General features: G+C 54.1%; 1 protein-coding gene and 1 long non-coding RNA gene across 3 annotated transcripts; both read right to left on the bottom strand.

The window, feature by feature from the left end:
• Positions 1 to 38: 38 nt before the first annotated feature.
• On the bottom strand, positions 39 to 9142 carry LOC129208873 (uncharacterized). The gene is made up of 4 exons (XR_008577901.1): positions 9098 to 9142; positions 8952 to 9005; positions 6842 to 7001; positions 39 to 1554 (listed from the first exon to the last, which is right to left on the bottom strand). It is a non-coding gene; the product is annotated as an uncharacterized LOC129208873 (long non-coding RNA).
• Positions 9143 to 10877: 1735 nt separating this feature from the next.
• On the bottom strand, positions 10878 to 20280 carry TLX1 (T cell leukemia homeobox 1). Of its 2 annotated transcripts, none has more exons than XM_054832747.1 (3): positions 19032 to 20280; positions 17276 to 17513; positions 10878 to 13444 (listed from the first exon to the last, which is right to left on the bottom strand). In XM_054832747.1, the coding sequence occupies exons 1-3, from the start codon at positions 19498 to 19500 to the stop codon at positions 13222 to 13224; spliced, it is 930 nt and encodes a 309-aa protein (XP_054688722.1). In that variant the 5' UTR covers positions 19501 to 20280; the 3' UTR covers positions 10878 to 13221. The 2 variants fall into 2 exon arrangements, with proteins under 2 accessions (XP_054688722.1, XP_054688724.1); XM_054832749.1 differs by having other exon boundaries at positions 10880 to 13444; positions 17276 to 17477; positions 19032 to 20272.
• Positions 20281 to 25511: the final 5231 nt, after the last annotated feature.

The following is a 25511-nucleotide window of genomic DNA, read 5'->3' as shown; positions in this document are numbered from 1 at the left end:
CTTTGAGGCAAAGCCTGTAATTAGTCTTTAATTGTGAAATAGGCAAGTGAACGAACACTTGAGGAATAGGATTATGAGGGAGGGAAAAGGACTGGATGGACTCAGGCTGCTAATACACTTTCCAACGCAACCAGTGTGCACTGACGAGTTTCAGGAGTGCCTCATTCCAGCACAAGTGCCATAATGGGCCCATTATACCTACAATTCCATCACTGTACTGCTGCAGACCTGAATCCATGGTTCCCAAAAAACCTCTACACTGTCCCCAATTGCAGCATGGGTGTAGTGACATGAGATTGTCTGGGAAGACTTGAGCTCCATTTGTTAGTCCTTTGTCAGCGAATAACCCCAGCAATAGACTAATGCAAAGGAGCTGAGGCTCCTTCCCCCAGGAAACCCACAACTTCCAGCTCCCTTGTAACCACCCAAGGGCACCAGGCAAGGATAGGGTCTGGTCAGAGCATTGGGTGATGCAGGCAACAGGCCAAGAGCAGGAGAGACCATTTACAAGGAGCTGGAGTGTTTTGTTCTGATTTTGTAGAGATGGAAGGTCAGAGAGCAATAGTGCTTCTAGGTGGCTTTATGTCGGGACAGGGACTGCACTGTTTGCAATCACAGCTATTGCGGGCACAAAGGATATGAGAATTTATTTGATTTCTTCCTCCAGAAAAGTTTTAAACTAGATGGGAACAAAACCTACTTCCATGGGAAGCTGCTTCTTTAATCTTCAAGAGACACAAAAGGCTCAATGAGTTCAGGATTCGACACAAAGCAATTTGGGGTTAAAGTCGCAACTTTTAACGTGTGAGAAGTCTTGTAGGACTGGGATAGGACAGTTGGTTCTCCACCACAGACACCCTTTAATCAAATGTAGACATCCCTCTAGGAAATTTACTACAAGTCAAGAGGAAGGAGTGATCTGAAGCACCATCTAAGGGGCAAAAATGTTGTGTCTGGGAGATCCAGTAGGTCAGATGAATTGTTAGAAGGATCCGTTCTGGTCACAACACACATTAATCTCTCATCCAAATAAGTCACCGAAACATTTCATATTCTTACCTCCATTTCTGGATTACTTCACCCCCTGGAGAGACCCAGCAAAGGTGTGTGGTGCCAGGAGAGGAGACCTGCAAACCAAAGCCAGTGCCCTGGCACAGCTAAGTAGCCCAGACTTTCTTGGTTGTGGCCCTGGACGTTTCTTTGCAATGTTGGTGCCTGCTTCAGTGGAGTGACTTGATCCTGCTGCTGGGGTAGTGTTCCCTGAGCTCCTTTTGCAGGCACACAAGGAGTCTCTCATGGGCTGCAGCAGCCAGTGGAACACCAGACAGAATCAGTGGCCTCTGCACTAGCGTCCCGTGGAGGAGGTTGTCCTGCTGCTTCTGCTGGAGCCAGCTCAGTTCCATGACCCCATGGCCTGATGAGGGCTGTGGCTGGGTGATGGCGTTCTGCAGAGAGCATCATCTCGTCATCCTGGTTCCCCACTAGGTGGTACCCCTTTCTTCCCTTGTACCAGTGGTTGAGGTTGGAGACATCCTGCTGAGACCATCCTGCAGCCTGTTAACACAAGATTTATGCCATGAACAGCCCAATTCTTTTACTGCTGAGCCCTCTCTCTTGAACTTCTTGCTGTCTGTGCTGGTGACATTTCTCTCCAAGAAATACAGATTGGTTGTGGCTGAGCTGTCACTGTCCCCTTTGGTCCCCAGATCGCTCTGATGACTTACATGTGACACCTCACTTTACCCTTACCTGAAGCACCCAAATACACCTGTGAGGAGAAATTAGCTGCTTCAGTGACACAGCTCAGTTGCTTGGGAGATTCCCAGTGCCTCCAGCACAACAGGTAAATGAAGCAGCTCACTCAGTGAGCATCTTCCCAGAGGACCATGGCTCCAGGCAGATGTGCCCATGGCTCAGTGCTCTACCTCCCCAGTGATCCCACCAGAACTGAGGACTGCACCAAGCAGGGCTCACCTGGACTTTATCCTGCAGTGCTAATGCTTTCTCCTCACTGCAGGAAATGATGCACTCTAGCAGGTTTGCCATGCATTCCCCTGCCCTCCTTCCTACCAAAACCAAATCATTTCTGACTCTTCCCAGCTTTTCTTCCCATTTTGTACATTAGCAAGCAATCTCTGCATCATCCTGAATGTCCGGGGAAACCACTCCTCAGCTGGCCCAGCTATGGCTGGGGAGGTAGAAATGCAGCCTGGCTCCTGCTGTGCCCCTGCATGCTCACCCAGCCCCCAAAACAGCCCATTTCACCCCAACACTGACCAAAGGTCTTTGTGGGACAAGGACAGCAGGGTCACCTGTAATGGCCCACCCAGGGCATCTGACACTCACACGGTGGCAGGTGTGAAATGCACCTTCAGGTCCCCATCCCAGGCTGGCAGACACTGCTTCCAGCTCTCCTCTGCCCCAGGGAAATCCCATTTTAGGCAGGGTGGCAAGAAGGACACAGGCAGGGAGGGCAGAGCTCAACCTGAGCTTGAGGAGGGCCAAGGGAGCAGCCAAAATTTGACCAAGATTGGGCCAGAGAGGACAAAAAAATATTTGGCAAAGGTGATAGATACACACACCCACAGACTCATCTGAATGCACCCACACATGCAAGCACCCTCAAAAGTCTTGCCACCCCACTCCCCCCTTTTAAAAAAAAAACAAACCAAAAAACAGGCTAAAAAGAAGAAACAAAGAAGAGTAAGTTCACAGCTAGCAGACCATCCAGAGGATGTTTATCCAAAATTTCAGCATATCATTTCAGATCACATTTTGGCCTCTGCCCTCTGGGCACTATTTCACTACTAAGTGCACCGTAGAATAAATGCCAAGTGATGGTGGAACACAAATAGAATCGTAGAATCATTTAGGTTGGAAAAGACCTTTAAGATCATAAAGTCCAACCATTAACCTGACATTGCCAAGTCCACCACTAAACCATGTCCCTAACCGCCACATATACACATCTTTTAAATACCTCCAGGGATGGTGACTCCAGCACTTCCCTGGGCAGCCTGTTCCAATGATTGACAATCCTTTCGGTGAAGAAATTTTTCCTAATATCCAATCTAAACCTCCTCTGGTGCAACTTGAGGCTGTTTCCTCTTGTCCTATTGGTTGTTACTTGGGAGAAGAGACCAACCCCCACCTGGGTACAACCTCCTTTCAGGCAGTTGTACAGAGCAATCAGGTCTCCCCTCAGCCACCTTTTCTCCAGGCTAAACAACCCCAGTTCCCTCAGCCACTCCTCATCAGACTTGTGCTCTAGACCCTTCACCAGCTTTGTTGCTCTTCCTTGGACACACTCCAGCACCTCAATGTCCTTCTGGTAGTGAGGGGCCCAAAACTGAACACAGCACTCGAGGTGCGGCCTCACCAGTGCTGAGTACAGGGGGACCATCACTTCCCTAGTCCTGCTGGCCACACTGTTTCTGAGACAAGCCAGGATGCTGTTGGCCTCCTTGGCCACCTGGGCACACTGCTGGCTCATATTCAGCCAGCTGTCGACCAGCACCCCCAGGTCTTTTTCCAACGGGCAGCTTTCCAGCCACTCTTCCCCAAGCCCGTAGTGCTGCATGGGGTTGTTGTGACCCAAGTGCAGGACCCGGCACTGAGCCTTGTTGAACCCCATACAGTTGGCCTCTGCCCATCGATCCAGCCTGTCCAGACCCCTCTGTAGACCTCTGTTCGCAAACAACAGGTCCAGCAGGGCACCTTCCCTAGTTAGCTCACTCACCAGCTGTGTCAAAAAGTTATCTTCCACACACTCCAGAAACTAGGCTTTTTCCTCTCTGCAGTATTGTATTTCTAGCAGATGCCTGGTAAGTTGAAGTCCCCCACAAGAACAAGGGCTAGCAATTTTGAAACTTCTCCCAGCTGCTTATAGAATATTTCTTCTGTCTGTTCATCCTGGTTGGGTGGTCTATAACAGCATCCCACCATGATATCTGCCTTGTTGGCCTTTCCCCTGATTATTACCCATAAACACTCTACCCTGTCGTCACCATCGTCAAGCTCTAGCCAATGAAAACACTCCCTAACATCCTAATAATCCCTTCTCAGAGAGAATTACTTTCGTAGCAAATACTGGGGAATAAATGCAGCTTTAAAAAGCAATAACTTGTTAAACTGACACACACATGAGCAGACCCCATTAAAGTCATTTGATGTGAGCTGGGGGAAAGTGTCTCTAAATCACATAATTATTTTAAGAGACGAAGACACTTTGCTTGAACTGGTTCACATCACCTTTGGGGAGGGAGGAGAGAAGGTTTGTGTCTGCACCATTAAGTGCTCTGATTTCCTGCAACTCACCCCAGACTCTTGTTTCAATAGCATTAAACATATGAATGTGTGATAATAAAATACAGGTGATTTCCTTGATCTTTATTGACTTCCTATGTCACAAAGAGAAAATCATTGCTGCCTTGTTTACCTGTTTTAGCATTTCTTGGGTTTATATTTTTTTTCTCTTTTGATTAATGCAAGCAGCTTCTTGGTTATCCTAGAGAGCTGCTGCAGCCTCATGCTTTGACCAAAGCTCATCACTCTGTGCTTAAAAAAATCTCGGCTGCTTGACCCCAGTACATACTGCACCCCATGAGCCAGGGGGCAGGGGTGCATGGCTGGGAGAGGATGGAGCCAAACCTCTTTCTCAATGCCTGGCTGGAGCTCAGGGAGTTGGATGCTCACAGGTGTCTCAGTTTTGTGTCCTCAGTGTGGCTGCAATCCCCGAGCAATGGTCCTGCACACATTCACACATGCCATCCTGACACTGACCAGCCCACCCCAACATCCTTCAGACCTACCCATCACACGAAGCATCAGGAGACGGGACGTCCCATGGAAAGCCTCACTTCTAAATCTTGGTGGGGAATACTGAATTCAGGGGAATCCATCTGCTGAATTTCTTAGTGCTGGCTTTATCCGAGATCTCTCTGGGGACATGCTGTGCCCCGAAAACCGCACTTGGGGCTCGGCTAGGTTGCCCTGCTTCCTGAGCTGCCTTCCCAGTGCTCCCGGTTTGAGCCACCCCCTGGTTAGCCTGGAGCTCGGCTGCCGGGCGCTCGCTGGCCCCTAGATGGAGCTCGGTACCCACCGTTTGCTCCAGCATGCCCCCCCCCCCCCCCCCCCCCCGCCCCCCGCGAAGGGCTGGCAGCGGGGCACGCAGGGATGCTCGCCGGCAGCTTTCCCCCTCCAGCACAGCGGTGAGTAGAGAGGCAGGGTGTCCTCCCTGTCCTGCGTGTCTAACTCACCCATGGGCGTGCACGTCTGGCCGGAGAGGTGGTCACTGGGACACCATTTCACTCCAGCTGGTATGCACCATCCTGCAGCTCTGGCCAGCTCTATAGGTCACCATGTACCAGGATCACCTGTGAAGGGGTGCTGACCACACATTTTGGGGGCAATGCTGATAGCTTTGACCCCTATTTATCTGGAGGCACTTGTGCAAGGGGTTATCTTGCCCTAGACCCTCTCCCTTGGAGGAAACCAGGCAGCCAAGTGCCCTCTCTCCATCTGCTACAGAGGGGCCTGAGGTCCCCTGGCTCCCACCCAGAAAACATCCATAGGCCCTCTAAATAAAGGCAAATAAGGGGGGGAGGAGAGGTGTTTGCTGAGCCTGAAATGGCGGGCAAGGGCAGGGCACAAGGAAGGAAAGAGGGACCATGAGGTCAGAGCCACGCAAGGCAGCATCTGTAGTGCTGCCAGGCAATACCCACCCAATTCCCATCACCCCATCTCTTTTGTATGGGGGATGTCTCCATTACCCCCATCCCACCAGGGACAGTTTGGGCTGAGCTATCAGCCACAGTCAGGGTTTCCTCCAGGAAGGGGAGCAGGGCTGGAGCCAGGACCTACCTCCTGCAATCCCACTTGTCGGCAGCAAGCTCTCTCAGGAAACCCTTTCCACCAGATAACTTACAGATGTGTCTCTGCCTGTCCCTGGGCTTCCTCTGCTGCAGCTGTGCCATGCTTCCCCAGGGGCTGGTGCACACACTCATGTACCCTGGGTCCCGGTGTGTGCTCTGCACTTCCTTGCCTGACTGCTACGAGTCTCGCTTCTGCATGTGGTGTGCAGCACAGCTCTGCTTGAGGGTATATGTACCCCCAGATCCTCAAAGAACCAGGCCTGGAGGGAGACTGTGTGGGAACGGTTGTGGGTCCACCAAGACGTTCCTCTTGCATTGCTCCCTGGAGACCATGCTCCGGTCTGCGTCCCACCTCCTGCCTCTGGACACGGTTGTATGAGCCACAGCCAAGGCAGGTTTTAGACCTGTCATAACAACCGATAAGGTTTCAACATTTGTTTTCACTCCATCCCAAAATGAAAGCCAGATCTCCTCAAGTGTTTTCACGAGGATGGGAGGCAGTGGGTAATGCCCCCTCTGCAGATCCCTTGCTTGCCTCTACGAGTGGCCATGTCAGTGGACAAGGTGCTGGGGGCATGTCCCTCTGCAATCGCAGGGGTCCCTCCAGCAGCAGGAGAGCACAGCCTGGAAGTGGCAGAAATCCAACAGTGTCATAAGTGTGTACAAAACTTCCCGGAGCTTCATCCTGGTCTGAAGGAGGGCAGTTCCCTGGATGCAGCCCAGCAGCTACTGCCATGCTCCATACCTATGTCAACCAGGGGATACCATAGCCAGGACCTGTGTTTCAGCAGGAGCCTTGTGATGTGACATCTCCAGACCCTGCAAGCTCCTCCAGCACATGCCACCTGCAGCGGGGTCAGACAGGCTGGGTATAGTCCCTGCTGGGGGACAGCCCTCCTCTGCCCAACCCAGGCTCCCACTGGACCACGACCCCAAGTCCCAGGTGCCCCCATCGCTTGCTCCCATACCCCATGGGCCTGAAGAGACTTGGTGCCTTTTTTCTGCAGCTTTCAAAAGAACATCCTTCTGATACAGGGTGGCTCCCAGGGACCTGCTGGCATTTGTCCTCTTCTCCCCCAGCCTGGCCTCTGAGGACTCCTTCTTCTCCCCCAGGCTCTCGGGGCTCTCCTGTGAAAACAGCCAGATCAGCTGGGGAGGCTCTTGCCCCTGGAGAGGGAGAGCTGTGCAGAGGCCTGGCCAGAACTCAGTGCACTTGTGTCACTTCCTCACGACCCTGAGCAAGCCCCTTCCCCATCTATACCTCTTTTTTCCCCCCTTTGCCACTTTACATGAGGAGAACTTGGGGTCAAGTCCTGCCTCTCAGCACATTTACATCCAGCGTACCCGATAGCCCAGGCTCAATCTCGCTCCTGCTGGCATCACAAACCAAATGCTTTCTAGATGAAAGCCCAGAGAGGAAGAGTCTGGCCAGCCCTGACACGTGGCCAAAAGGTGAACATCAGCAACAGCAGGTACCAATCGCTAAACAAAGCGACTTTCAAACAAATCACTCTTGCTGAGCAGGAAAGTCCCTGGGAAACAGAGCTTTTCTCCATGTTTTCATCTATCCCCATCTTTGTACTGCTTCCCAACTGCAGTTAAAAAAAAGCATATATTGATTGATATTTTTTAATCACTGCTTTGTTATTTTTAGGTGGCTGCAATCTAGGCAAGACAGACAGCTAACAGCAGCTCTCAGACCAGCGGGTTTACATTCTTTGCAGGCAACAAGAAAACGAGTTTTCTCAAGCCTTGCTCATTCCTGCTCAAAAATTAGAGTGGGGACTCCCCATCTATTTCTGCTCATTTTCTATTTGCTGCAGAAGCAGAAAGGCAAAGGGCGGCTGAGCTGAGGGTAAGTACTGAATTTCCAGCCCCAAGGAAGCGCAGGGCAGGGGTTTGCAGCTCTTTGGAACAGGGGATTCGCACACCTTCCGCATGCAGTTTTGGCTGGAGGTTTGGTGTGTAATTAGGAGTTACACAGCTAAAAGCTATCGGAGCCAGCCTCGTGCTTACCATAACTAGCTGGGGAGAAGAGAAAAAAAAAAAAGAAAAATAGGCAAAAATTAATTTCTAGACTTGGAAAAAAATCAAGATTTTTTTTAGTGTCTTTGGAAAAAAAAATACATCTTTTTGAATACAGGTTTAAGATTGACTTGAATAAATGTCTAGAATCCATTTAAAACTACCGAAATAACAAGGAGTTTCTTATCAATGGAAAGGAACAGGGGCAAAGAACCTCTGACCTAATCTTGGGCAAGCACTGACACATCAAACAGAAATTTCCTACTGTAATGAAGGCAAAAATAATACTAACAACAACAACAACAACAATTAAAAAATCCAAGTCCCAGCCAGCTTCACAAACAAAAGATCTGCAAGAAAGGAGACAATCTGGTTTGGCTCCAGCAGAAGCTTGTTGTGATAATCTATAGCTTTGTGTGGTTTCTTCTTCCCTTAAGATTTGTTAAATTATTTTTTTTTAAATCTAAATTTTTCTTCACAAGTTAAGACCTTTTTATTTAGAAAATTTCCACCTGGGATGTTTTGATAATTCCAAATCTTATTTCACAAACATTTTTCAAATAAGTGGCCACCAAAGCTCACTGTTTCACAAAGAAATCAGTGTCACTCAGCCAGTCTGCTTCTGGCAGGGGGGAAAGAAAAAAAAAAAAAGATTAATTCAAAAAGTTCCAGCTGTCCCAGAACCCCAGACAGGGTTGGCTTTTTACTGTAACCCAAACAGTTTTCAGCAAAGCCATTTTCAGTTTTGTCAGTAAATCAGCTCACGTTTTCTGCCCCATGTAGCCCACGACTGCCCGTAAGCCATCTTCGGTGGCAAGGAGGGGGCTGCCTCCCGCGGGGCTGGGCTCCTGCTGATGCTGTGCCGAGTCAGCAGCCCCGCTTTTAAGCTTTTTTTTTTTTTTGGAAGGTTGGTTAATTAGGAGCACATCTAAAAATATGCATCTACAGTCCCAGTGAGGTGATGAAAATGATTCTGTATGTGGGTGTTTGTGGGGTCAGAGCCTCTTTTTATTATCAATTATACAAATCACGTTAGAGGACACATACACTCACCTGGGTCTTCCTCCAGCAAATGCCACATACAGGTGACTCTCACAGATGCTGCTGCTGGAAAAATAGCATTAAATATCCAACAAATGCCCCATAGATGGGATAATGCAGCCCAAGAAAAGCTGCACGTGATCTTTTCAAATACTCACGTATAAGTTAGGATGTGCACGTACTGCAAGGGACCAAACCTGCTGGCCCATGCCCCGGAAAAAACACAAATGCAGGCTCCATTCAGGAGACTCCAGCAAAGACCCTTCAGCCTCTCCCTAGGCCCATCCCTTCACAAAGATAAACCAACTGATCCTCGTTTAGATGACTCATGTGCTTAACTAATTGGCTAAATGGGGGCCAGACCTCTGGTTCCCTCCTGCCCACATAGTTTGCTGAGCTGGGACCGAACCCAGACAACCGCAGCCTGTCCAGCTGGGCTTCGTCTCTTCCAGCTCCGCACAGATGTTTAATGCTCCGCTTGCTCGTGCAAACGCAAAGACGGTGCTTCCCCCACCCCCTGCCCAGATATTGCTTTCAAAATCTCAGCGTATCTATAGCCAACCCAACGTGATCGATAGCTCTCGGTCCCTGGCAGCGTTGCGGGCGATCGGAGGTGTGCGCGACCTGGGCGCGCTCTCCCGCGATGCCCGTGTGCCCTCGGCTGCAGGTATCACGCAGGCTTTCCCCCTCCAGCCCAAGTTCACTCTACCTTGGTCTGTATTTCCTAGATACAGGCAAACAGTGGAAAAACATTTCTTCCTAATTCCCATTTCACGTTTGGGATTCGCTATATTTTGAGGTAGAGGGAAGGGGGAAATTACTTTTAAGGCATCTTAATGCAATTTTATTCTTGTTTCCAAATAGGTATAACAGGAAAAATTAAATCAGCCTTCAACGTGGTATGGATGGCCCCAGGATATGGCTGAGGTGATGTCAGTCTACAAAACGTATCATTATGTGTCATCGTTTCATGTCATTGCTTATTGATTTAATTCCATCATATTTCAGGCAACTTTTATTGTCTAGGTACAGATCATCATATTCATAACTGGAAGCACATATGCAGATATCAAAAACCACCTCCTGCCACTAAACCAATTTTTAAAATGAATCCAGGAGAAATATTTTAAGAGAAACCCCTTCCAGAAGCAATTGTTCCAGGGACAAGAAAGACCAGACAACTATTTTTCTGGTTCCAATGTTACATATATTGTCATTTCATATCAAGATTCCTTTTTTTTTTTCTTTTGGTCTTTTTTTTTTTTTAACAGGAAAGATTGATAAGAAAAGGAGGAAGTCAACAGTTTCAAGAACAAGGTGTAGCTAAATATTGTATCTAAACACATGCCCTCGAATGTGCATTATTATACATTCAACTTTGCTGGGGAACATTTTGGAATATGAACTGAATAATGTGGATATTATAAAATGGCTGTCTTGGAATTAAATTTTACGATATTGATGTGTCATAATAATAAAATAGAAAACACTTTTAATATCGACAGTGAGCTCTATCATCCTTTTTTTTTTTTTTATTTTGTGGTTGGTGTTTTTTCCTATGCAGAAACCTTGAAAACAAAAACGTACACTGCAACAAACTGTAAACCATTAAAGATTTTTACACAGCGATGCCTCCTGAAGGAGTAAGCCCTGACCCCAGCATAATCTTTGTAGTCAAAGTTGGGCACGTATTAAATAATTAGCTTAATCAGCTCCTAAAAATCTGTCTGTAGTATGAAATAGAATTCAAACAAAAGACTTCTGTGAAATTTCTCTTGGGGAAAAAAGGTATTTTATTTTAGCAGTTTTTGGGGGGTAATCAGTATCTTTTAAAGATATCTCAAAAAAATGCATGTTCTCTGTATTTGCTTATTTTCCTGTGTTTTACCTTTTTTTCTTTTTTCTTTTTTTCTTTTTTTTCTTTTTTCTTTTTTCTTTTTCTTTTTTTTTCTTTTTTTTTTCTTTTTTTTTCTTTTTTTTCTTTTTCTTTTTTGACTGCTTGTCTCTCCATCGCTGCAGATGTTTCTCTGTGTTCCCTCACACGTTGGACTGCAGGATGGGAAAATCCTGCAGCACCATAAATTTTCAGCCCAATCCTACAATAACAGATTTTGGATAAAGCAGGCTATTCATACGCTTCCTTAACAAGCTCCCAGCAATGCTGCACCCAGAGGACCCAGCTTCCAGGAGCAATATCGACCGTCGGGTATCAAAGGCTTGGGGTATTTTGTCACCCACGTCCCACAGGCAGTCTGGACCCCAGGGCCACGTCGGGGGGTCCCTGCCAGCAGCTCCTGGCTGGCCGCCCTTTCCAGTCCTCTCCTCCAACATCCTTTACCCGGTGATCCCCAGTGCTGGAAGGAAACGCCAGGCTGAAGTCAACACAGCTTCCCTGGCCGTAAGGAATGCGAGTTTTCCCACCGGTTTGATTTTCCTCTGAGAAAGGCTTGCCTAGCTGGGGATGATGTCCCCGAACAACGCTGAGCATGAACAGAAAACAGGGTCCCTAGGATAATTCCCTACAAGGTTGCCTCTAAAATGTACTCTTGTAGATTTTTTTATATCCAAATGCCACTTTTTATATAAAGTTTCAGGCACAAATATTTCTAGACCCTCCCAGCCCAGGAGAGACCCCACTCCCAGGTCTCATTCAAGACATTATTTAACATGAGTTTAAGGCCAAGCCCCTGTGCAATTCCTGCCACCCCCCACAAGCCCCCCAGAAGGGCTTTGATTAAAGCACTGCCGGGCTGAAGCCTGAAAATGTTTACAGGATCGGGGATTAAAATACAGCAAATTACCTCTGGAGCCTCCAAAGCCAAGTGGACCTGAGCAAAGTCAAATGGAAATGCTAACTCTATTTTCATTTTAAAAAAATAGCAGAGGCTTCAGCAGTAGTTGTGATACGCTGTCTCCTCTCGGGGAACTAATAGACAGGGAAGATCAAGGCTTTAAATGATTTATTTAGTACCCTGGAGATTTTTTTTATTTTCTTTTTCGTTTCCACATAAATTACACAAGCACTTTATAAAATGAATACACATAAACCACCTTATAAGTGCATAACTTAAAAAAACAAACAAACGAATGCCTTTAAAAATCTCACTGAAAATAGGTTTTCTGATTGCTTGTTTGTACTAGCTGCTTAAATTGGCAGTGCTGTTTTAGATTATAAGTAACTGAAAAATATATACTGTATATATATATATCTATATATTCCTGGCATTTGCTATAAGAAGTGCTTTGTTTAATTGTGTCTCATTCCCTCAGTACAATTAAAGAAACAACTAAGTTAAATGGTTGAGAGTGAAATCCATTTTTTGCCATCAGGAATTGCCTTCTAAAGGGAAACAGGTAAAATAAAACATTGGACAACATTTTGCAAATGATATGGAAATAATCCACAGAAAGAAACTGCATTACCCCCACAAACTGCCACCAAGGTCTTCTCGTTATTAAAACACACACTGATGGGCACGGAGTCCGTGGCAGCCAGGGACAGTTTGGGATCTTCATACAATTGAGATATCATATTTACCGTCCTCAGGAGTCTGTCAGATCCTTCTCTTATTCCCCCCTCACAAGAAAAAATTAATGAAAAAGGGGAGGAGAGACGGCGAGGTGAGATCCGAAGGGTTCCCATCTGGCGCAAGCAGAAATTGCTGCTGTTTCCTCCATTTGTTGCATCCCCGAACGTCTCTGGCGCAGACGACCCGAGGAGGCTCACGGCAGAGACGCGCTTTCCAGGGAGCCTCCTCCTTTTGTTTCAAGCCATCAGTCCAAAGTATACATATATATATATACACATACTTTATATATATATATATATACACACACACACACACACAGAGATTTATAGAGGTGACGCCAGGCTTTGCACCGCCACCAGCAGATTCCGAAGGAAGTTTTCTCTCCCCCGGCTGGGTGAATGCTGGCAGCCCTGTCTGTCAGGGCTGGGGTTTTGTCTGGCACCACGTCAGCAAGTTCATGGTTGGCACCAGAGACTTTCAAGAGAAAAAAAGGGCTGGGGGGCAGGGGGTGGGGGTGGGAAGGTGAGACACCACCGCTGCTCCAGCAACTCCACAGGCAGGGAGAGTTTTTGGTGTGGTTTCCCTTCCTTTTGGTCCTCATGGAGAGTTTCCCTGGCAGGATGTGTGGGATGCACGTGTGGCTGGAGGACCACAGGGTGCCAGCCTTCCCTGGAGACAAACAGGGATGCCATGGTCCCACCGGGGACAGCCCCGCCGGCAGAAGGTGCACGTGCCACCGGCGGGTGCCAGCCTTATTCGCAAGCGGAGGCGACGGTGGTGACGCTGGTGATCTTGGTGGAGTCATCAGACCAAGGCTGGAGGTTCTGGAGGGCGAAGAGAGAGGAATTGTGGACGCAGATGGGGTCGGCTTGGATGGGCTGGTTGATGGTTTTTTGGAAGGCCTCCTGCTGCAGCTGCATGAGGATGCGGTTTGCCTGCTGCCGCTCGGCTTCCCGCTCCTCCGCCGTCTGCCTCCTAGGAGAGAGGGAGCAGTTAGGGGGGCCTGGGGGAGCAAAGGAGGGGTATCTCTGGAGAGAAAGTGTTGCGCTGGATGCTTAGGGCTGGGAGGGGGGCAGGTAGGAAAAGAGGGTGTCCAACCACGGCGTGGTCACACATCCCCTGCGCAAGCTGCCAGTAATGCCATAAACCGGAGAATGGAGTTGTCTATCTTACTGGCCCCAGCAAAAATTGCTCTGATCAAAGAGAGGCGGGAGCAGCCCAGAGCTCTGGTTTATTTTCTGCCCACGGGAAAAATCCAGGCAGAGCCAGAACACCCAAAGGGGCACACGATGGGGTTGCAAAAGGTGCGTTTCCCTGCAAACATGCTCTGTGCCCAGCAGCGAGAGCCAAGCACTCAATGTCCCAGCGAGGAGCGCGGGGCAGGAGCCAGGTGAGACATCACTGACTGGCAGTGCCACACGGCTGGGAGACGGGTAACATCACCCTGGGCATCGCCTTCCCTACAACCAGGCCTGCCAGCTCCGCTGCCGGGCTGCGGTGGCCAGCTGACAAGAGTCTGGATGAAGGCAACAACACGCCCATGGTAGCTAGGACAAAAACCAGCAAAACGTCTGCTAAATACTAGAAACATTTTTAGCAGTGAGAAGTATCAAAGCCCAGAATAAACTGTCTGGGCAGGGTGGAGGAAAACATTTTTAAGAGGTTGGACACGTCTCTCTGGAATGACACCAACAGAGCTGATCCCGCCGAGGGGGGGCGGGGGTTAGGGGGCCTGCAAGGGTCCTTTCCAGCACTGGTAGAGTCCCAGTTCTGGGTTGTCTAGGAGGAGGGGATGGGATAGGTAGGAATGGCCTGAACACACTTAAATCCACAATGAAAATCCCACACACCCCCTTGCTGAGATGGCAGGTCAGTCTGGAGGCTGCAGGCTGTGGTCACCTCTGCTTTTACTGGTGAACATCACCATGCACCTCCAGTGACGCTACTGGGAAAACCTGGGGGCCAGTCCCAGGATGTTCCCCAAAGCTCACTCTCCCTCAGTCACACCCCTGGGCCCAGCCGATGCTCTGCTGGCAGCTTCAGTGGATCAGTGACAGGGGAAACGGCAGCTTTTTAATTTAGCAACTCAGGGGGACATGAGACGTCTCATCTTCTTTGGCTGCGGGGATTGGAAGTGGCAGGGGGTCCCTGGGTCCTTGCCAGGGAAGTGGGTGAGGGCTGGATGCAGGTGATGGGCCTCTGGGGCATCTGAGCCTCCAGGCATGAGGCCAGGGCTCCCGTCCGGGGAGCAGGTAGCTCGGGGCTCAGTCCCTGCTCTAATCACTGTGTCAACATCTCACGTCAGACATCCTGGGGAGAGGGGGCTCAGAGCAGCACCGGCCCTCCCCATGCAGCCCGGGAATAGCTCTGTCTCTGCTTCAATGAATATTTAATGACTCCCTGCACAATGAAGAGATGCTCCGGGAGGAGGGAGAGAGCCCCACATCCAGGGCGGTCAGGATCATGGTGTCTGCGAACACCCGGCTCCCAAATACCTCCCTGCTCCAAGCAGCTGGCCCATTCATGCATTCATGTCAGGCTGGGATTTGCGGGTTCAAATCTGCTTGGAATGAACTAAACCTCAATGCCTGTGTCTCAAGCAAGAGCCCAAATGTGGAGAAGGGATCACACAGCCACCTCACTGCAGCAGAGACACCCAGGCAAGGGGCAGAGGCCAGGCTCTCTCCCCCTAACGTGCATTTATTTAAGCAGTTAAATGCCTCAGAGGGCTTAAAGCAACTCTCTCTTCTCAGATATTCCCCGCTCCCTAGCTCAGACCGTGCCTGCAAGCAGCTCCTTCCAGCGCCCAGTGCTCCAGACACTGTTCAGAGCCCACTACCCCGTGCAGGGACCCAGGGCAGCCAGCCAGGCGTGTGCTCAGACAGGGGCACCCACACCTTCACTGCAACACCCAATGTGCATGGGTACAAACAAGCAGAGCTTACAGGCCTGAGTCCCTCTGGCTCGCACTGGTGGGGATTCTCCCATCTATAATACTCTGGCTGAGGTCAAGCTGCAGCCTTTCCCTTAGGCAGAACCAGGATTTTGTTTCTCTTTACCCAGCTATTTTTTGTAAAACGTATGAATAGGTTTGTATCCTTTGCTCTTCTGTCAAAGGGGGCTGAACTTAGCCAACAGATGGAAAGAGTATTGACAGACAGAGAGCCAGCCAAGCCACATTTGCCTCACTTCCTTAGGAAACCAGGTTGGAAAACGTAGCTGACCCCATTCCACAGGACTGTTCCTCCTCCAGGGCTCTGCTCTCAGCTAACAGAGATTACTCCAGCTGGAGACTTCCTGACACTTGGGGAGCTGCTCTTCCATGGGATCCTTAGGAAAGGACTTGCTGGGAGGGACGGGACTCACCCACACATGTGGATTCAAGTTCCTTGTCCCCCATTTCTTACCCAGCCCCAGCATGCCCAGGCAATCACTGTCCCATTCACCCTCGGGGGAACCTGGCGAAGCCCTTTTCCCCCGCCTTGATGAAGCTACTGCCTGCCTGCGCCCAGTGCTCAGCACCCAGTAACCCCCCTTCTCTGACCTGCCAGGGGGCTGCCCCTCGCCCAGGTCCCGTGTCCCCCCCGCAACGTGCCTGTCCCCAGCCCGGAGCAGGGCAAGGCATGCACCCAGGAGTGGGGTGCGTCTTCCAGGGACACCCCAGGAAGTTGCAGCCTGGGAGGGGCAGGGTAACGGCAGCGGAGCCCGGGAACCTCCGTGTGAGCCCGACCTCCTCCTCCCCTCCTGTCCGGCTTTACCGGCACGCCCGGGGGAAAAAAAAAAAAAAAAAAAAAATTTGGCAAGGATGTGCCATAAACCCCGCGGGAGTGAAAATTTTCGCGTTATGCAGGGCCCGATATCCTGGCAGCCCCGGGTGCAGGATCCGGCCCGCGCCTCGCACCCACGCCGGGGTGCAGCCCTGCCCCGGCGCCGGAGAGTCCCGCTGCCCCCGCGGCCGCGCACCGACGGGTCCGGCCCCGGGTCCGGTCCTGCCGCCGCTTTCCTCCGCCCCCCGACAGCCGGCCCCGCCACGGCTCGCTGCCGCCCCGGGCTCACCCCGCCGGGCCGGGCCGGGCCGAGGACTCCCGCACGCTGCTGCCGGGGAAAGTGGTGCTGGAGCCGCTGATATCACGGCTGGAGCCGGGTGATATCCCGGTGATACAGCCAGCACCCAGCGCGCACACCCCCGCACAGCACACTGCACACACACACACACATATTCACACACACATTCATCCACATTGCATACATGCATACCTACTTGCACACACACAGTGTGTTCACACAGCATACACACAATGCACACTGCCTGCACGCACGCTGCACACGCATTCATATACATATCTGGCTTGCATACACACCCATGCGTATGCTCACACACAGGCACACACGCATACACACTGCATGTGCGCACATCCACATGCACAGGGCCTTCACACAATAGCATTCACACGCACGATGCAGAGTTATACATGCATGCCCTGCTTGCACACACACCCACAGGTGTGCATGTACTCACACTGTATGCACGCACAAGCACGGCCTCACACACCCCACGTGCACATTCATATCCACAGACACTGGACACGCATGGCTGTGCAGACATACACGCATTCCCACACATGTATACACACACATTTACATGCACGCACACATATGACCCCCCTTCTGTGTGTACTAGAAGGCCTCGCACCCCCGACACGCAGCCGCCAATGCCCTTGGCAGAGCTGGCAGCAGCCGCGCCTGCTCTGCCGGGGCTGCCCCAGCTCCTGCCCCCCGGCTCCGCCGAGACCCTCAGCCCCTCACCTCCACTTGGTGCGCCGGTTCTGGAACCAGGTTTTCACCTGGGCATCCGTCATCTTGAGGGCCTTGGCCAGGGCAGCGCGCTCGGCCGAGGCCAGGTACTTCTGCCGGTGGAAGCGCTTCTCCAGCTCGCAGATCTGCAGGCGGGTGAAGGAGGTGCGCGGCTTCTTCTTCTTGGGAGGCGTGCGGTTCTGGTAGGGGTGACCTATACGGCGTGTTACAGTGAAGGGTGAGAGGGCCACTGGGGGGAACACGGGAGGGGGGGGGATGAGAGGCAAAGAAGCAAGCAGCGACACATCAGCAGAGGGACTCCGGCTCCCGGGCGCTGGGCTGGGGACACCCCCCGCTGCGAAGCCGCCGCTTCCCCGCCGACACCCGCGCACGGGCTGCAAGAAAGCGGCGGCGGCCCCGGCGCCTTCCCCGGGTGCTGCGGGCACCCGCCGGGCACCGGTCGGCTTTGGCGGCGGGGAAGGTGGCCGCTTGCCTGGAGAAGTGCCTCGGAGGAGAGGCCCGTAGCGGCAGCCGGTCCCGGCGCCGAACCGGGGCTCCGCGCATCGAACAAACGGGACCCGGTTTAATTTCGTTTGGGTGCAGCCGTAACCCCGCCGTCCTCGGGCCTGGCGTTTCGTACGCAGGAAATAACTTCCCGGGCTGGAAACAGGAGTTCCGATTCGTTGTGCTTTGGGAGTTTTTTATATATTTTTTCTTTCCCCCTCCCACGAAAAAATAATTGGGGAAAACTCGCGGCGTGTCTCAATCGGGCCGGGCCAGGAAGAGGCTCCGTGAAATTCAGCCCGGTGCCCGCCGGGGGAACGGCCGGTTTTGTTCGCCCGCGGCCGTACCCGAGCCAAGCTCCACCGGGTCGAAATTAAACGTGAACTTGCAAAAATCGGGCCTTAGTTCCCCCCCGCGGGAAGAGGGGCTGGTGCGGGTGCTGCAGGAGCGGGGGGCTGATATTTTCCCCGTTGCAATTTCGTTGCTTTTTTTGTTTGCTTTTTTATTTTCGTTGTTCCGAGTTTTTGCTTTGTTAGCGCCGAAAGACGAACGCAGATACACCTGGAAACGGTGGCGGGTCGGGAAAGTGGTCCAGCCCGAGCCTGGCTCCGGGCTGCAAAAAGTCCCTTTTGGCGAGGGAAAGGCTGAGCCGAAACCCGCAGCCGGGGAAAAACAGCCCGGTTACGGTATGCAGGGGAAACACAGCCCTACGAGCGGCCGGCAACGGGCCGGCCATCCCGGGCTGGCGAGGGCCGGGGCGGCCGAGCTCCCTTCCCTCCGTGCCCCGCCGGAGCCGCCGGCCCGGGCTGTGCTTCCTCTGATCTAAAGGAAACTTTCCCCGGGTGTTGGGTCGGGTGGCGGGGACCCATGCCCGGGGCTTGCGGGAGGTGTGCGGAGTTTGCCATCCCGTTTCCTCCCTGCCCGCCTTTCTCGGGCCGCATCCGAGGAAGAAAAAAAAAAAGACAACAAAAACACCCACAAGAAAGCAACCAAACAAAACCCCCAAAAATAACAATAAAAACGCCAAAGCCAACGCATTTTTTTGGGGGCGGGCGGCTGAATGCGCCTGATTTTTCACCCCTTCTTGCTTCTGGCCTCCTCCGGGACCGACTTCCTAGGGCCATCCGGGCCGCTCTCTCCACCCGGGGCCGGATCCTGCTTTCACCGGCGGGCACTGGCTGCCGCGCCGAGGTCGGGCGACGGGGAAGGGAGCGGGGTGGCGGGAGCAGGGAGGGAAGGAAGGGTCCCGGGTGGCCCGACTCACCTGTGAACCTGTCTTTTGTGTACCGCCTGTTGCTCTCCATCCAGGGGAAAGTGAGCCCCGTGAGACTGTTCATGCCGTTCACCGCCGGCACGGCGGCGGAGAGGGGCTGGTGCACGCCGCCGGTCACCGGGCGATGGGCCGGGACGCGGATCACCCCCCCGGCCGAGCTCAAGGTGTTGCCGTTCATGCTCACCGCCATGTTCACGTTGTAGGAGCCGGGCAGGCCGCCCATGCTGCAAGAGGTGCCGGTGTAGGCGCCGGCCGCGCCGCCGCTCGCCCCGTAGCCACCCGTGACCGTGTTGTAGGCGCTGCCCACGATGCAGCCCAGCCCGTAGTCCGTCGAGTCCTGCAGCCGCGGGTGCGACACCATGCAGCTGCCCGGCTCCGAGGTGTTGAGGATCTGGTCGATGCCGAAGCTGATGGGCTCGGCTTGGCCTTGGTGCAGGTGGTGAGCCCCGAGGTGCTCCATGCCGCCTCCCGGGAGCCGCCGCCGCCGCCCGGTCTCGGCAGCGGAGCTGCGCACAACGCCCCGGGGCACCGGGGCCGGACCTCCACCCCGGGCAGGGCAGCACAGCCCCGCACCGCCCCGAAACACGGCAACGGCAGGCAACGGAGCCGCGCACAGCCGGGGCACGCCGGCTACGCGCTGAGTCCCATAGCACAGCAGTCGCGCACCCCAAGACACACCAGCAGAGCCACGCACAACCGGGACACGACAGCTACACGCTCAGCCCGAAGACACAACAGCAGAGCCATGCGCAACCGAGGCACGGGAGCTAAACAACCCCGTAGCCCAGGACACGACAGCCGTGCCCAGCCGAGGCAGAGGAGCTGCACACTCGAGACACAACCGCGCCACACACACACCCCCTGGACCCAACACCCTCCAAGAGCAGAGACGCGACCCCCCCCACCCACGCACACAGGTCCCTCTCCGATGAGACCCAGCACCCCCACGCCACCAAGACACAACCACCCCAAGCCAGGAGCCACTCACCCAAGACCCACACACATACACGCGCGCACACACGAAGGTGCCCCCGGGACCCCTCGCCGCCGCGGGCGGTGGGGAGCCGAGAGCCCCGCGGAGCGGCGCGGAGCAGAGCACGGCGGAGTGCGAGTGCGAGCGCCCCGCCGCCCCGCTTGCCCATCAATCACGCTACCACAGGCCTGCTGCTCCCGGGCCCTCACTCTCCATTGGCTGGATGCTGAAAGGAGCCGAGTGAATGACAGCGGAGAAAAGCATACGAGAAAAGGAGTTTCTTCTTCCCCATCTCCCCCCACGCTCCCCCCCAAAAAAATCACCACCCGGCTCGGCCGTATAAAGTCAGCGCTGGGTGCGCGTAGGGCATTGAGGTGGGTAGAGGAGCGGCAGGTACCAGGAGGCGGAGGGGGACGTTTTGTCCCGGAGTTTGTGGCCGTGGGCTGCTGGGGAGTGGGGTCCTGGCTGCCAGCCCCCGCGGGGGTGTTGGGCCCTGGGGATGTCGCAGGGCCGCGATCCCCGTGGGCCACCAGCTGATCCCGTTCGACGGCTGAAGCCAGAGGATCCCCTCCTGGAGGGGTCCCAGATCCACCGTGCCCCTTTTCTCCAGAGGGGTGTTCTCAATTTCAAAAGCCAAAAAGCCGCGGAGGAGAAGGGGGCTCCCCCATCTCCAGACCCCAGAACAGGGACACGAGGGCGATCAGGAGAGCCCCCACGGGTGCCCAAGCCCGTCGAGGGGGTATCATGGGAAGAGGCGATAGGTGTCTGGGGCACACCTTCCCCCGGAGAACCGAGGGGAGCTCGTTCCCCCGAGACGAGGGCCGGTCCCAGCTGCTCCCCCCGGGGCAGCGGCGCACACCGACGCCACGCGAGGGCTGAACGGGGCACTCGCTGCTGCCGGCCCCGCCGTCTGCCACGGCTGCGCCTCCGCCTGCTCGCGGGGAGGTGAGTGATTTAGTTAAATAAATAAATAAATGAAAGCCGCTGCCGTAATTTGCTGCAAAACTTGTCTTGGCCCCGGCCCGTCGGTGCTCCCGCTCCGCGCAGCCGGGCGGGGGGCAGAGCCGCCGGTGGGGCGGGGGCATGGCCGGCTCCTACCCCTCCCCTGCTGCCGACCGGCTCTGCCCAGCGTGGCCCGACGCTCCCGGCCGCGGCGTCGAGAGTTTCCCCGCTGGTTTGTGCTCTGCCAGCACCGGGAAGCCCCCCTCCGTCCTCCCCGCTCCTGACTGGGACCGGCCCGACAGGCCCCCTCCTCCCCAGCTGGGGCAATCGCTGCCCTCTATGTCTTCAATGTGCCGGTGGTTTAGCGCCCACGGGGAACCGTGGGGGTCCTGCAAGACAGCCCGGTCTGTGCTATCCCCCATGTATTGGCATAGAAACCCGTGCCCATGCACTCAGGTACACCTCCTCACTCACTGTCATACGTATCTTCCCATCCACATCCTCACACACACGGCCTCACCTCACAAAAGTGCACACACACTTACAAACGCCTTCACAAGATCACAGGCACCCGTGCTGCCACGCAGCCCCACACACTCGCTTGCACAAGCACCTACATTTGTGCACACTTATTCACACACACCCCATTCTCACAGACACTTAAACCCCTCCCTGCACCCACACAAATTCACACACATGTTCTCACGCATTCACAACTGTACGTGTTCACACACACACATTCACTCCTACAACATGCATTCACACCCCCCCCATACCTGTGCGTTCGGACACCCCCAGACACACCCACACTGACACACCAGTGCTCATGGGTTCCCACCACACTCACCCCAGCCACAACCCTGCTGTGACACCCCAAAACCCACCACTATCACAACACCCACCACCATGGCCCCACACCAGGAAGGTTGTGGAGGCACAGCAGGCAGCAGCAGCAGCTCACAGTCACCCCTCAGCCCCATGCCCAGCCGGTGCCCAGTGCCCTGCCAGCCTGCTCCCCCGCACCGCCCAGCCCTGCCTGCCGGGGTCAGGTTTCCCCCCCTCCCCATACCTGCCTCAGTTCTTGACTTCTGAACTCTTCAGGGAACTCGCTGGCGCCAGCTCCATCAACCAAAGTCCTTGTGGTTAGGAGGAGCTGGGAGGGGAGGGAGGGAGTGAGGGCTGGGGCCATCAGGGCCAGGAGGCTGCCCTCAGGCTGGGGGTCTTCTTGTCCCCCCAGGGCTGCAGCTGCCTCTGCCCTTCTCCAGGACCAGCCTGAGCTTCTTGTCCAACCCCTTCCCACACAGGGGATGTGGGGCAGAGCCTGCTCATCGGCCCTGAGCATGTCAGGTTGTCTCCACAGGGAAGCGGCAAAGCACACCATGCCAGCCCCACACAGTGCCACAGAGTCCCCTGCCAGGGGCTCTGACATCCAGCTCTGCTGCTGAGACCCAGGAGGTGCCCTGTCTCCAGTAAGTAACACAGCTGTCTCATGCTGCTTTTGCACACCCCAAAGGCCCTGGTTGATGCTGAGCAAAGCCTTCGGCCTTCCCTATGCGAGAGATCCCCCAGGCTGAGCAGATGCTGAGGGCCCCGGAGGGACTGGCCCCAAGAAATCACAAGGTCACCACCAGTGAGCCAGCCTGGCTAATGAGGGTCACAGCCCCCGGCTGCTGAGCCCAAGCTAGGGGCTTTGGGGCAATAAAACCTGCCAGGAGACAGACTACAGGTAAGTCGAGTCTTCCTCTGCCCAGTGCCCAGCAAGGACAAAGGAGAAGGGCAGGCAGGGCTAGGTCCTGACTGGGATGCAAGAATCCTGGAAGTCAAGGGGAATTATTGATGGGTTTTGGGATGATGCACAGACCTAGGATTTAATCTCTGCACAAGCTGCAGACCTCACCTGCAGCCCTAGGAAAGCCGCACAGCTTTGGAAGTTTGGGCACTGCAACACCTAAGCTCCAGGACCCCACAGATTCATATGCTCCAGTTCAATAGCTCCTGGTCTCAGTTTCCCCTTGGGCTCTCCAGGGCTGGGGCTTGAGCAGCACTGTAGAGCATGAGGCTGCAGAAATGCCCGGTGTCATGACAGCTGGCAACACAATTTATAGCCTTTGCATCCAGCTCCCTAATTTCCTCTAAGAGGATGTGCAGCGCTGCAAGTTCACACACCCGGACACGTCAGGGTCAGTTTTGGTGCTTTCAGGTTCACATCCCAATGGGAGAGTTTACAAAGGTCAGCACCCGCTTCGAGGTGCATCCAATGATCCTACAACTGGATCCCTGGGGTGGGGGCCAGAGGCACCCCAGTCTAGCTGGCTCTGCTTGACTGGTGCTTGGGAGGCAGATTCCAGGCAGCATCATCCAGCCCACTGAGGGCTGGATTTGTCTGGCTGTGCTGGGGCTCTGGATAAAAAAAATAATCTGGAGAAGACACTCCAAGCAGAGCTCAGGGAGACAGACACTCTCAAGTATTTGCCCAAAGAGCTACTTAGGGCAGTGGGGTTTCCTTTGGCCAGAGAAATCCTTTTCTGCAGGTAGCATCAACAAGCTGGATCAGCCCTCTTCAGAGGTGAAAGAAAGCCCCCAATGCAGGAGCTGACGCATGCACTAAGTTGCTGCAAAATCAGTACATTGAGGAGCCAAATGCCCTTGGTCTCTACTTCTTCAGAGTCTCTCACTCCGTTCAAGCACCCATGGCCACTTACATATTCCTGCCAGCCTTGAAACTTTTGTCCCCACTCATCTGCCCTGAGCAGCTGCTGGGACAGGCTCATTTCCAAAGCAGTGGTTCAATCCTACTCCAGCTGAGGGTTGGGGGCTCAGTATATCCATGCTAGGAGATGGCATTGAAGATGAGGGCCCTTCCCATGCTGTATAAGGCTCCCCTCTCCCTCCCCCATGAAGGTCTGGGATCCTTTCTCAGGTCCTCTCATTGATCCAGTGCATCTGCCTCCTGCTAGGAGAGAAGGGCAGCCCAGTCAGGGCCTGACCTCCACCCTGCACTCATCTTTTCTTCTGTCTTGCTGGCTTTCCAGGGCTCCCCTTATCCACCAAGCTCCTCCCGTGAGCTCAGCATCGCAAGCTGCTTCCCTGCCTCGCAGCTGCTGGCCAGGAGACTGCTGTGAAATACAAGCCCTCCTGCAGGGACCGGGGACAAAAGTGGCATGTCTGGGACCTTGGCAGAGTCCCATCAGAAACTCACCGGACTCGCTCTGAAACCTGCACTTCAAGCCCCACTTTCTGGAACCTGTAAAATCTTCCCATTTTCCTAAAAGGAGAGTGAACGATCATACCGCAGGCAGGTGCATGGTCACAAACACACTCATACCCCATCAGCAGAAGGGTGCACCCCGACTCCTTCCCTTCTCGCTTCTTAATTCGTTTAATTCGTTGAGCTGGGGACTCCCCCAGCCCCGGGTGATTATTCACCCTTCCGCACATCCATCACCTCCCGCAGCTCTTTCTCTCCCTCCCCGACCCCTGTGAAATCAATTACGGCGGAGGAGCCGGTGCCCGTGCGGGGCCATGTGGGCCCGGGCTGCGCACAGGAGCTCGCCGGACGGCTCCGCCGGGCGGCCCCGGGGCAGGGCGGCCCCGCCGGGCAGCCCCCGGTCCCCGCTGCTATCGGGGCTCTGCCTCTCAGCGCTGCCGCCTCCATTGAGTTATGTCGCAAATGTCGAGACAGCCATCGATAGCGAAGCAGGGGACCCCCGCACCAACCAGCCGTCCTCCCGCGGCAGCGCGGGCTTCCCAGCGCGGAATCTCGTTTCCCGCATCTCCCACCGAGACCCACCCCATATGGACGGTCCTCGGAGCCCCTCCACCCCGCCAGCGGCGGCTTTTCCCCGGCTCCGCGTCCGCGGGAAGGACGGGCCGCGCTTCCTGCGCATTAAAAGCAATTAACACCATTTGGGGAATTTTTAATTGCTCTATAAAGCACGCTGTAAATAATTACTCCCAGCTCTGTTGATCCCTCGAATACGCACTGACAGTTGTAATTTATGGCTTTGGAAACGTGGCCCCTTGTATTCAGCATAACTCCTTATTACAGTAATGACTTAGCGCCGCTGCACTTAATGAGTATAAAGTGCCCGGCGCAGCGGGAGCGGGCGGGAGCCGCAGCATCGCACGAACTTCGCCCGCAACAATATTTCTCCCCTTTATGGTTACAAACGACCGAGGAGCTACGAGTTAATACGGCGGTGAAGGAGCGGCGGGGCCGGGGGACGGCAGCAGGGCCCGGGCGGGGAGCGCGGCCGGATCCGTGTTCTGTCAACGCCATCTCCCGGGACAGTGGTTATCTACCAAAAATAAGTATTTAGAGCAGTCCGAAAAGTCGCCCCTCGCCTCCTTGTAGCCGCTGGCTGCCTGCAGAAAATGGGTTCAGGCAAGGGAAGAGAACGGTCACAACTCATCGCACCTAGAGGCACACGCAAGCCGCGGAGCCCCGAAGGGCAGGTCGGCCTGCACCCACTTCCCCCCCCGCCCCGGCTGCCTCCCTGTCTGTGGCTGCCCCCGGACTGACCAGCTCCGTGCAACAGGCCGGGGGGGCTCGCATC

Source organism: Grus americana, chromosome 7, assembly GCF_028858705.1.
Source record: "Grus americana isolate bGruAme1 chromosome 7, bGruAme1.mat, whole genome shotgun sequence".
Taxonomy (NCBI): domain Eukaryota; kingdom Metazoa; phylum Chordata; class Aves; order Gruiformes; family Gruidae; genus Grus; species Grus americana.
The sequence above is the reverse complement of the archived record's forward strand: the minus strand, read 5'-3'. Positions and strand labels throughout refer to the sequence as shown.

What these genes read in the sequence shown, in the direction of transcription:
- TLX1 (XM_054832747.1), bottom strand. Translation starts at nt 19,500, where the DNA reads ATGGAGCACCTCGGGGCTCACCACCTGCACCAAGGCCAAGCCGAGCCC. An exon ending in CACAAAAGACAGGTTCACAG is followed by an intron (nt 17,514 to 19,031) that starts GTGAGTCGGGCC and finishes TGTTCCCCCCAG; the next exon opens with TGGCCCTCTCACCCTTCACT. An exon ending in AACCGGCGCACCAAGTGGAG is followed by an intron (nt 13,445 to 17,275) that starts GTGAGGGGCTGA and finishes CCTCTCTCCTAG; the next exon opens with GAGGCAGACGGCGGAGGAGC.